This window comes from Ranitomeya imitator, chromosome 10, assembly GCF_032444005.1.
Source record: "Ranitomeya imitator isolate aRanImi1 chromosome 10, aRanImi1.pri, whole genome shotgun sequence".
NCBI lineage: Eukaryota > Metazoa > Chordata > Amphibia > Anura > Dendrobatidae > Ranitomeya > Ranitomeya imitator.
The window spans coordinates 17951878-17964821 of NC_091291.1; the positions used below are offsets into that span (position 1 = coordinate 17951878).

At 41.2% G+C, this 12944-nt stretch overlaps 1 protein-coding gene across 1 annotated transcript; it reads left to right on the plus strand.

Annotated features, from left to right (window-relative positions):
* The first annotated feature begins 680 nt into the window (after positions 1-680).
* On the plus strand, positions 681-12695 carry PLAUR (plasminogen activator, urokinase receptor). The gene is made up of 7 exons (XM_069741120.1): positions 681-835; positions 5911-6030; positions 6389-6535; positions 6695-6838; positions 9195-9341; positions 11755-11865; positions 11954-12695. The coding sequence occupies exons 1-7, from the start codon at positions 787-789 to the stop codon at positions 12118-12120; spliced, it is 885 nt and encodes a 294-aa protein (XP_069597221.1). The 5' UTR covers positions 681-786; the 3' UTR covers positions 12121-12695.
* The last annotated feature ends 249 nt before the right edge of the window (positions 12696-12944 follow it).

Genomic DNA, 12944 nt, shown 5'->3' on the forward strand with positions numbered 1-12944 from the left:
ATACAATATTTATAATTCATCCCACAACAAATTATTCTTTAGGGAGATTTTCAGATTCTTCAGTGACTTCCCGAGAAATGTTTGTAAAGTTGATTGGCCATTGACGGGTGACGCGGGGAATAAAGCTGGTAGGTGACCAGCTTTTAGAGATTCACAAATTAGCAAATGACTAGCTCAAAATAATTAGCAAAAGGCAACCCCTTTTCTTCTGGATCTCTTAGGATTTTCTTCTTCTGGATTACTTGATGTTGTCTTTTTCTGTCTTTCAGTCTTCGACTGGGCCGCTTGGGTTCTTCTAGACCACTTGGGATTGTCTTCTTCTGGACTACTTGGGGTTGACTTCTTCTGGATCACTTGGAGTTATCTTTTTCTGTCTTTGTTAGGACCACTTGAGGTTGTCTTCTGTCTTTTTCTGGAACACTCGAGGTTGTCTTCTTCTGGTCCACGGATAGATCCTTTGATACTCCAGTGGACCTGTCTAACCCTAAATAAACTCTTTAAAGTCTTCTCAACGTTGATTAATTATATTGGACTGAGTCACCATTGCTGAACCAGCTCATTAGTGATTATAAACATTATGTACAGCCACAATATGGTTAATCCCCTAAAGGGATCATCAGGCCTTGACTTGCAGGTATCACTAGTACAGAAACATCGCCCCGGCTTTCACCCCTCCCTGGTCCTCCCATGTCGAGAGCAGTAGGACCTGTTTATATTCTGCATCATTTGCAGGATCAACTCAGTGGATGTTACATCTTTTCCTAGAACTACAGCAAAAATCCCATAATGAAGTTATTTCTGAGGTCTTGCCTCTACAGCGCCCTCCTCTGTCTGGGTAAGTACTCACTGATATCTACAATGACAGGCTGTAATTGCTTAAGCGGCTTAAAAATGACAAAAATGTCAAGACGCTCGATCCTGTAAAATCTCTCTCTGCAATAATGTGTAATTAATGTGATGCAGGTTTCTAGCCTATTCTCATTTTCTCAGATGGATTAAATAGATCAGCGTTTCGTATTATCACGCTAATTGACGGAAACCCACAGAGGGCAGGGATAACCAGGCAATTTACTGAACGGTGTCTCACCAAGGCCATCTAGTACGGGGTCCGATTTTACATTGATGGCAGTGACTACTTTAATTTGCCAGTGTAGAATTGTCAGTTAGCCGCCTGCTATTTTTCCGGACTATCCTGATTAATTCGGATTTTTTAAATTATTTAATATGGATAGAATCAGTACACCCAAGCTTGACTCATAGAGAACTCTGATGACCAAAAAAAAGAAGACATGAAGAAGAATCAATGTCCCCCAGAAGTCACCAAAGACTTGATGGCACTTGATTTTTGGGGTGTAACTATCGGGGGTACAAGGGTTGTGTTGAATGCCTGCCGTGGCCCATTGACCCCACACCAAAGAATGGTTGGAGTGGCCCAGTAGTAGATAATATCTAAGGAATAACGTTTCTGGTTATATAATTGGGGCATAGACGTAATTAAGAAAATTAGCTCTAAAGTCACCTCCAAGTCCGGTTGTCTTCTACTGGACCATTAGTGCTAACTTTTTTTTTTTTAATACTCCAGAGCTGAACTCTATCCTCTTTGCAAATGTCCAACTGCGGGCTTATGTGTCCTCAAGGTTATAGACTAAATACAGTCCATGCATCATCCAATTTTGCTGTCGTGCTACCTTTCAACTTTTTGGTAACCATTAAGTCTATAGGCTGATGGTCCACCTTATAAATAGATGTATAAAATTAGGAAAGCAGATTCTTCTTTTACAGAAACAGCGCCGCCCTTGACCATAGGCTGTGTCTCGAATTGCAGTCGTCATGTAAATGGAGTTGTGCTGGAATATCTGATGTACCCTATGGCCATGGGTAGCGCCATTTAGGAGATGACACAGTGGGTAGCCAATAGCGTAACATGGAAGGTCCAGACTGACTGTTACCCTGAGCACCAAATTTTATTGGGGTACAAAATGTCACCCCTAATCTCCACTTATGATCCAAGAGGACCAGTAGCAAGCACTGCTTCTTCTTGGAGCAACACACCAGCGCTGTGCTTCATTTTGGAACTTTGGCTGGTCGAGCTAAATCTGTAAAGCAGTTTTCGTCTGCTGTGTCATCCCGCAGAGCACAGCAATCAACATGAGTTTTTTTCATCATCTGATATCTGCATAGGCAGCAACGGAGATAATAAAGTTTAATATAGTGAAATTTTGTGATCTGGTCACTGCCTATGCAGAGCAAACTCATCTCAATTTATGCATGGGCAATTCAGCAAAGCTGTACTGAAGCCTGTAGACCGCTCTCTCTCTCTCTCTACTCTCACTTTAATATGTAAGAATATAGGCAAGTACCTGCTGAGAGAGCTTTCCCACATTAAAGAACAATATACAATTTTTTTTTTTACATTTTTACACATCTGTTTCATTCCTAAATAGGGTTAGGGTTAGAAAATATTGCGTAAAAAAATGTAATAAACACAAAAAATAAATATAACACTTAATTTTTTTTTTTTCAACAGAAAAAGCAGAAAAAATGGAGCTCCAAAGGGCAGAATATAATTAGATCAGTATTTCCTTCATATTGGCTTGGGAAATAAGAGGATCCATGATTGACTGGTGGAAGGGCCTCAGGGAGTAGTAATAGTCGATGGGTTAGGGGGGATTAAATTCATGCCTTACCCCAGGCCTTGGCACACGATGCTATACCACTGGATGTAGCCATAGACGATGCAACGATGGATGGGGAAGGAGCCCCATCAGTATTTCATAGACTTTGCATTGGAGATTGGTATATAATTATCTCAAGATATTACACGATTTGTATTTTACATAGAAAACAAAGTGTGGGGTTGACTGTATATTATAATTATGGTGTACGGATGTTTACTGTGCAGGGATGTAGGCTTGCTACGCAGGTAGCTCAGGATTTACTTGCCATTTTAAACCCATCCTGCAGTTTTATGTGATGATGACGGCATCGCTTTAAGAGAAACCTATCCTTTAAATGTGCAGCAAATTCCTAGAAAAGCTGGGTTTATCACCATAAGATTTACAGGCTGCAAATATGACTAAAAGCAAAACTTTGCTTTGATGATAAAAGAATATTCAAGATAGGAAAATTATATATTTGTGATGGACTTGGATCTGCAAGAAACGTTTAGTTGGATGGATCTTATAGCAGAGAAGGTGGCTCATTTAGCAGCCTATAACTGCTTATATGACTATAATCCTGTTTTCTATGATTAACAATATAACTACAATAATATTGCTGTGTACAAGAATAAAACAACTATAATACTGCCCCAAGTACAAGAATATAACTACTATAATACTGCTCCTATGTACAGGAATATAACTGCTATAATATTGCTCCTATGTACAAGAATATAACTACTATAATACTGCCCCTATGTACAAGAATATAACTACTATAATGCTGCCCCTATTTACAAGAATATAACTACTATAATACTGCCCCTATGCACAAGAATATAACTACTATAATACTGCTCCTATGTACAAGAATATAACTACTATAATACTGCCCCTATGTACAAGAATATAACTACTATAATACTGCCCCAAGTACAAGAATATAACTACTATAATACTGCTCCTATGCACAAGAATATAACTACTATAATACTGCTCCTATGTACAAGAATATAACTACTATAATACTGCTCCTATGTACAAGAATATAACTACTATAATACTGCTCCCTATGTACAAGAATATAACTACTATAATACTGCCCCTATGTACAAGAATATAACTACTATAATACTGCTCCTATGTAGAGGATTATAACTACTATAATACTGCCCTATGTACAAGAATATAACTACTATAATACTGCTCCTATGTACAGGAATATAACTACTATAATACTTCTCCTATGTACAAGAATATAACTACTATAATACTGCTCCTATGTACAAGAATATAACTACTATAATACTGCCCCTATGTACAAGAATATAACTACTATAATACTGCTCCTATGTAGAGGATTATAACTACTATAATACTGCTCCTATATACAAGAATATAACTACTATAATACTGCTCCCTATGTACAAGAATATAACTACTATAATACTGCCCCCTATGTACAAGAATATAACTACTATAATACTGCCCCTTATGTACAAGAATATAACTACTATAATACTGCTCCTATGTACAAGAATATAACTACTATAATACTGCTCCTATGTACAAGAATATAACTACTATAATACTGCCCCTATGTACAAGAATATAACTACTATAATACTGCTCCTACATACAAGAATGTAACTACTATAATACTGCCCCTATGTACAAGAATATAACTACTATAATGCTGCCCCTATGTACAAGAATATAACTACTATAATACTGCCCCTATGTACAAGAATATAACTACTATAATACTGCCCCTATGTATAAGAATATAACTACTATACTACTGCTCCTATGTACAAGAATATAACTACTATAATACTGCTCCTATGTACAAGAATATAACTACTATAATGCTGCCCCTATGTACAAGAATATATCTACTATAATACTGCCCCTATGTACAAGAATATAACTACTATAATACTGCCCCTATGTACAATATAACTACTATAAGGGTATGTTCACACGTTCAGGATTTCCATCCTTTTTTTTTCCTGACTGTTTTTTAAAAAACTGCAGCTCTTGGCAGAAAACGCAGGTCCTTTTTTTGGTCCTTTTTTGGTCCGTTTTTGATGCGTTTTTTGATGCGTTTTTTGATGCGTTTTTTTGATGCAGTTTTCTAGCCAGAGTCTGTGTGTTTTCTAGGAATTTTTTTAGGGTTAAAATGGCTGAAAATACCCTAACCCTAACCCTACCCCTAACCCTACCCCTAACCCTACCCCTAACCCTAACCCTACCCCTAACCCTACCCCTACCCCTAACCCTACCCCTAACCCTACCCCTAACCCTAACCCTACCCCTAACCCTACCCCTAACCCTAACCCTACCCCTAACCCTACCCCTAACCCTACCCCTACCCCTATTCTAACCTTAGTGAAAAAAAAAAAAAAAAAATTCTTTATTTTTTTTATTGTCCCTACCTATGGGGGTGACAAAGGGGGGGGGGGTGTCATTTACTATTTTTTTATTTTGATCACTGAGATAGGTTATATCTCAGTGATCAAAATGCACTTTGGAACGAATCTGCCGGCCGGCAGATTCGGCGGGCGCACTGCGCATGCGCCCGCCATTTTGCAAGATGGCGGCGCCCAGGGAGAAGACGGCCGGACGGACACCGGGACGCCGGGTGAGTATAAGGGGGGGAGATTAGGGCACGGGGGGGGGCATCGGAGCACTGGGGGGGGCATCGGAGCACTGGGGGGGGGCATCGGAGCACGGGGGGGCGGGATCGGAGCACGGGGGGGCAGCCACACTCCGCCCACGCACTTCCGCCCGCTCCCCGCACTTCCTGCTGCAGCGGTTCTGCACATCAAATCGCAGTAAAACCCGCAGATATATTTTTGATCTGCGGGTTTTACTGCGGTTTGGACCTCACAATGGAGGTCTATGGGTGCAGAACCGCTGCGGCTCCGGAAAAAGAATTGACATGCTCCTTCTTTTTTCCGGGAGCTATTCAGCGCGTCTTTTTTTTAACAATTTCCGGACCATGTGCACAGTGTGTCCTGTTTTCCATAGGGTACAGTGTACTGTACCCTGCATGGAAAACAGCTGCGGAACCGCAGCGGCAAAACCGCCGCGGTTCCGCGGTAAAAAACGCACTGTGTGAACATGGCCTAATACGGCCCCCTATGTACAAAAATATAGCTACTTTAATACTGTAAGATAACAGTTATTGACATAAGAGACTAACCTCTGACTATGATTCTTTTATCTTTGGTTCCTCTATGTTTAGCTGTTGGCCTCCAGTGTTACCACTACAGTGGTGTTCCGGATCATGCTGCTGCAGAACAGACAGTTATGACATGTGAAAGTACACAGCCATACTGCAGCTCTACATTTATGACATTTAGTGGTGAGTAGATCTTTTGGTCATCTTTAAAGTGTACCTACACTCCAGTCCTGACATGCAATTGGGATAATACAGAGGATAGCATTCTGAAGGCCCCCCACGTCCCAGTCCCATGCCTCCTGATATTCTAATACTTGTTTATATAACGTCACACTCCTAAGTCACGGTCATGAGACCCAACTAGCTCCCTACTCGAAGAGAGAGATTTTGAAGACCACTTTCACATACTGATGATCTTCTTATTCGGTTTTCCCCGTCAAGAAAAATGTCTTTCTTACATCTTGAGCTGGAGTCCTTAGTGAACAGCCAGATATATTTATGTACTATGTAAACAATTATGATTAATTATTACCGTTCTTAGGTTTGTTGCATGTTGGTGTCCTAACTAAAGGATGTTCTTCTGGAGAAACCTGCAACCAAACTCTGACAGGCTCCCTCAAACACATCGACACCAGTGAGACAAGTCGTTGCTGTGATAAAGACCTCTGTAACCAAGACTTAGTGCCAGGTTAGTAGATATTCTGTGACCTTGTATCTATACAAGAACATTTTTGAGAAGGTGTTAAGGTTGATTGAACCACCATTTGACTTCTGTTACATGCTAGTCGGAACATTTTTCTGAATCATGTTCTTTACGGCCAGACTCAGTATACCATCTCAATTTCAGATCTCGGAGAGGATTCCTGGACCGAGTGTTTGGCGTGTCAAGGACAACCTTTAGCCTGTGGTGGCAGTGACCTTCCAAGTCTGAGATGTGGACCTTCTCAGAAATCTTGTATTGAGTTGTCCATCACTACAACATTGAGTCAAGGTAGGTTTTACTAGCGCTTAAAGGCACTTTATGTGCTTTGGAGAGTAGAACAACATAAAGTGGATGGGTGAATGGTTGTATATTTTCATTTCTGGTATCTTATTAGGGTTTTCTAATTCCATAGGGACTTCCAATTTGAATATGATTGAGGTAGTGGTGGTCAGTAGTGATGAGCGAGTATACTCGTTGCTCGGGAGGTCTCCAAGTATTTGTTAGTGCTCGGAGATTTAGTTTTTGTCCACGCAGCTGCATGATTTACGGCTGCTAGACAGGCTGAATAGATGTGAGGATTCCCTAGCAACTTGGCAACCCCACTTGTATTCAGGCTGTCCAGCAGCCGTAAATCATGCAGCTGAGGCAACGAAAACTAAATCTCCGAGCACTAAGAAATACTTGGAGATCACCAGAAAATCCGAGCAACGAGTATACTCGCTCATCACTAGTGGTGGGGTCACCTGGGAACCCATGTTAAGACTTGGTACCACTAACCCAATGGAATTCTTCACCATTTGGATGTAAGAGTGCTGAGCATCACCTAGCTGTTGGAGATCCAGGTCTTGAGACTAAGGGTAGAAAGTAATGAGTGCATGGCTTGAAGGCGCACCTTGGTCCATGAGTCCAGAGTGGCCTAAAAGGTCAGTTTGGTCCATACGAAAGAAAAAAACAATACTATTGAAGACCAGTGCTAGTTGGGGACCCTTTAAGAAATTTTGCAGTGGAGGTTTGAATTAATGCTCCAGTGGAAGGGTTGGCAACTCACCGAAATTTCCCAGAACTTATCCGTTTTTAGGGCCACTTGCCAGATTTGAACATAGTAGGGATCAAGTAGTTCCACCTCCTCAATATTGGTTACAAACACCCTTGTACATATTTGTAGTGGTGGACGGACCCATCGACTTTCTATCTGGTTGATCTCAACCATAACGTGAGATATTCTGACCCGTGGTTTGAGTGATCGCTTGGGGTCTCAAGAACCGGACCCCCTTGATCAACATTGGGGGCTGAAACATATCAAACATTATTTAAAGGTTTAGTTACCCTAGAAATGAAGAAAAGACAAACAATGACAATCACACCGAATACCGAATAGTCCGAAGTAGAATATTATTCTGCTGCCAAAATTAAAAAAACATAAAGAAAAATCAAGATATCGTTAAAATTGATAGAATTGTAGACTTACGGCTCATTTGTTCCTAAAGTTTTTCTGATGTGAGCGGAGAAGTACTGCATACTAGCATAATAAAATGGTTAATGTGTGTTTCCTTGTGCTTCGTGGTGGTGGGGATATTATTGCAATGTCCTGTCTTATATTTTATGCGCCCGGATCCGCCCTCCGATTGTTTCATGATAAAACATTTGTGGAATAACTTGTTTACTTCGACGTGTTTTCTTTACAAAGATTTAGCCGCTGCTTAGTAAATATCAGTAGGAGGATGAGACAGGGGCAGAAAAATTTCACTTTTTTCGCCAAAATTTTAAATATTTCATGGTTTATTACAATTTATTTAAAAGGGGTTTTCTCATGTTGGTCAATGGATAAAATTGCAAAATGCTTGTAAATCCAAGCAACTGTGCAATTTGGTTCTTTTTTAAAATCCTCTCCGTTCTCAAGAACTGAGCAATTTTTCATTCTATAGTTTGCCTGGATTACAGGCAAAGTATAAGAGGTGGACAGTTTCCTAGTCAAGGAGTGCGTGCTTGCAAGCATTCCAGTTAACTTTAGTGCTCTTGCAACCATCAGCCGGTCTTGTTGCCGTAACATACAATTGTATATAACAGCATCCTGCAATAACCACATGATAACCCTTCTCCAGAGAGGTCAGCGGGATGCTGCAGAGATTGCCGTAGCCGCACTTAGGCCTCCGTGTAACGTTCTGCTCCCTCGAAATCTAAATTATTCATAATGACACACTCCGTCTTGTCCTGAGTACCAGTGCATTAGCCCTGACAGATTAAGAAGGGCTTAAGACTTGGATAATCCCCTTAATAACCCTATTGCCATTTACGCAAAAAAGGGAAATAAAATTGGATGACGATGAACAGAGAAGCGGGAAACGTACGTCGGGGCTCTGATGTGACGGGTAAATCTTCATGTACAGGAATAGAGTGGTATTAATTCCTACTCCGCGTACACACCGCTCCCGACATGTCGATTTTCATATCAACATCCCTCTGTAATTATATGGACTGTGTTATGTGAAAGCGTCCACTGCTGAGCAGATATAATAACTGCAGGGTACAGTCACCGTCAGGTAGAAAGGCGATACGTATGTATTTTATACATTTTTAGAATATATTGATATATATTTTAGAAGTATAATATATGTTCCATATTTTGATTTTCTGGTTATGACAGACACCCGGCACACCATGATAAAAAGCTGCAGTAACACGTCCACCTGTCCAGAGCTCGCTGCATTCAGCAACGGGCAAAATCAGATATCATATGCCTCCAGCCATCACTGCTGTAAAGGAAGCCAGTGCAACCGAGGCCACTTCAAGGGTAAGAAGCGAAAAAAATGTTATCCTGTTTCAATGGCTCCTGGAAGCGGTGGGATATTTCAGGAAACAGGTGAACAGTCAGTTCTGGAAACCAATGGCAAGATGAGCAAGCGCAAAGATCTGAGCGACTCTTCCAAGGGCCAAATTGTGATGTCAAAGGACTAAGTCACAGCATCTAGTCGTGGCCGAAAATGTTAGCACCCTTGAAGTTGTTCCAGAAAATGCAGTATTTCTCCCAGAAAATGATTGCAATTCCCCATGTTTTGTTGTACACGCGTTTATTTCCTTTGTGTGTATTGGAACACCACAAAAAAAAGGCAAATTGGACAAAATTTCACAAAATTGTGGCTCCCTCAATTGAATATTTGCTTTCACACCCTTTGGAATAAATAACTGCAATCAATTGCTTCCTATAACCACCAACAAGCTTCTTACACCCCTCAATTGGAATTTTGGAGCACTCTTCTTTTGCCAACTGCTCCAGGTCTCTCATAGTTTAAGGCGCCTTCTCCCAACAGTAATTTTAAGATCTCTCCACAGGTGAACAATGAGATTTAGAGCCGGACTCATTGCTGCCACTTCAGAACTCTCCAGCGCTTTATTTCCATCCATTTCTGGGTGTTTCTTGCAGTATTTGGGGTTATTGTCCTGCTGAAAGACCCATGATTTAAGACGCAAACCCAGCTTTCTGACATTGGGCGCTACATCGCGACCCAAAATCCATTGGTAATCTTCAGATTTCATGATGCCTTGCCCAGAGTCAAGGCACCCAGTGACAGAGGCAGAAAAACAAACCCACAACATATGTGAACTTCCACCATATCTGACTGTAGGTATTGTGTTCTTTTCTTTGTAGGCCTCATTCCATTTTCAGTAAACAGTAGAATGATGTGCTTTACCAAAAAGCTCTATCTTGGTCTCATCTGTGCAAGACGCTTTCCCAGAAGGATTTTGGTGTACTTACGTACACTTTGGCATATGCAGTCTAGCTTTTTTCTGTCTGTGTCAGCAGTGGACTCCTCTTGGGTCTTTTGTCATAGCATTTCATTTAATTCAAATTTCGACAGATAGTCCGTACTGACACTGATGCGCCATGAGCCAGCAGGACAGCTTGAATTTCTTGGAAAATTGATTGGGGCTTCTTATCCACCATCCGGACCATCCTAAGCGTCATTCTTTCATCAGTTTTTCTCCAATTAGCTACAGTGCCATTTTCTGTAAATTTCTTGATTATGTTGCGCACCATGGGCAAAGGAACATCAAGATCTCTGGAGAAGTCCTTGCAACCTTGAGATTGTTGATATTGTTCAACTATTTTGGTTCTCAAGTCCCCAGACAGTTTGCGTCTCCTTTTTCTGTTCTCTATGCTTAGTGTGGCACACAGACACACAATGCAAAGATTGAGTCAACTTCTCTCCATTTTTATCTGATGTTAGATGTGATTTTCATATTTCCCACACCTGTTACTTGCCACAGGTGAGTTTTGAAAGAGAATCACATGCTTGAAACAAAGTTGTTTATCCACAATTTTGGAGCAGAGTCAACAATTTTGTCCGGCCCATTTTTGGGTTTTGTGTGAAATTATGTCCAATTTGCCCTTTTTCTCTTTTTTTTTGTTTTGCTCCAACAGACACAAAGGAAATAAACATGTGTATAACTGAAAAGGTGTAATTGCAATAATTTTATTGTAGAAATACTTAATTTTTTTGGAACAATTTCAAAGGTGCCAACACTTCTGACCATGACTGTAATAACATGTCATGTAGGGTGTTCCCAGTATACGGCAGGTCTTATGGGTGGTACTTGGTATTTGGCAGGTCTTATGCGATTTTCTTGATATCTGGCAGGTCTGGTGGGCTGTTCCCAGTATACAACATGTCTTCTGTGGTGCTCCTTGTATACAAAAGGCCTTGTGGGGTATTCTCAATATACTGCCGGTCTTGTGGGGTGTTCCTGGTATACGGCAAGTTTTGTGGAGTGTTCCCAGTTTAATGCAGGTGTTGTCGGATGTTCCCAGTATATGACAAGTCTTGTGGGGTGTTCCCAGTATACGGCAGGTCTTGTGGGGTGTTCCCGGTATACGGCAGGTCTTGTGGGGTGTTCCCGGTATACGGCAGGTCTTGTGAGGTGTTCTCTGTATACGGCAGATCTTGTGAGGTGTTCTCTGTATACGGCAGATCTTGAGGGTTATCTTGGTATACGGCAGGTCTTGTGGGGTGTTCTCTGTATATGGCAGGTCTTGAGGGGTGTTCTCTGTATACAGCAGGTCTTTTGAGGTGTTCTCTGTATACAGCAGGTCTTGAGGGGTGTTCTTGATATGGAATAAGAGTTCATATTTTATTGACCATTGGGTGCCGCCATAATTCTTGCCTTTGAAGAGTGTCTAAACATATCCTGTTATCTTCATGTCTCAGATGCAGATCCAGGGTCAGAGAACGGGATAGAGTGTTACAGTCACTCATCGCCTGGAGAGTCTGGCACAATGAAGTGCCTCGGGCCGATGACCCAGTGTATGGACCTGACAGGTGAGAGATCATAAGCTTGTCCCACAGTACGGTCTTTGCCATTTCTGTGGCCATAAATCTTGAGATTGCCTTCATGTTTTCTCTACAGGTTCCTCTCCGGATGATGTGGTGATGAGCGGGTGCGCTACTGAAGCCTTCTGTCAAGGCCTCTACCCCAAATTCAGCATCCCAGGATGGAAGAGCACTCTGTGCTGTGGTCATTCGCTCTGCAACCACAACCACAAAAAGGGAACTAAAGGCGGCTCTGACAAATAAGAGGCTGAAATTATGAATGATACCAGGCCCCATTTAATTCTATATAATCCTATAGCAGACAAATGCCAACTGTTAGAAATTTGCCAGGACTGTCCTGACTTTTTAGAAACGGACAATCTGTGGGGTTTCAGTGATTGGACCCCCCGATGATCTAGCAGATCTACCTAATGTATCGGTGATATTTTTGTTATAGCTGGAATACCCCTTTAATTGGGACTGACTGAGCATTTCCTCTGTAGCGGCCACTAGTGGTGACAAATGATGCTACATTCTTAATTAGCAGCTTTCCACTTTGGTTATATAGGTTGTGAGCCGAGTTCATGGTGTTTATACCGTACCATGGTGCAGAATACAATGCAGTTTCCGCCACAGTGACACTCCCCATTTTACTATGATGTAGCATTAGAAAATCGTTAGGATTCCTATATGGTTTAACCTAGATCCTGTGGAGGACTTGGTTGGATCCATCATTTTAAAATTGTGAAAAAAATTTAAGGAGACGCTACCGCATTAACCGCAGTCTGCGCAGTCTGTAACATTTTGTGTTTTAATAATAAAAAAAAAAAATAATAAAAGTGAGTGTAATATTTTTTATATTTTGCATGTAGTAAAATTAGCTGTTAATCTTCAAATGTAGGAGCGTCACAGCGCTCTGGGAAGCTGAGCTATGGGGAGTCGTTTGATGGTGTAATACTTTATACCACCACTTGATGGAGCTCTGCAATATATATTGATTTATATGATCTATTTCCTGACACGCCACTGGGTGGAGCTGTTACTCAGCACCAGTCTGACCAGTATGGAACATTTTTCTTCCTCCTTTT

What these genes read in the sequence shown, in the direction of transcription:
- PLAUR (XM_069741120.1), top strand. Translation starts at nt 787, where the DNA reads ATGAAGTTATTTCTGAGGTCTTGCCTCTACAGCGCCCTCCTCTGTCTG. An exon ending in CAGCGCCCTCCTCTGTCTGG is followed by an intron (nt 836 to 5,910) that starts GTAAGTACTCAC and finishes CTCTATGTTTAG; the next exon opens with CTGTTGGCCTCCAGTGTTAC. An exon ending in CCAGTGTATGGACCTGACAG is followed by an intron (nt 11,866 to 11,953) that starts GTGAGAGATCAT and finishes TTTTCTCTACAG; the next exon opens with GTTCCTCTCCGGATGATGTG.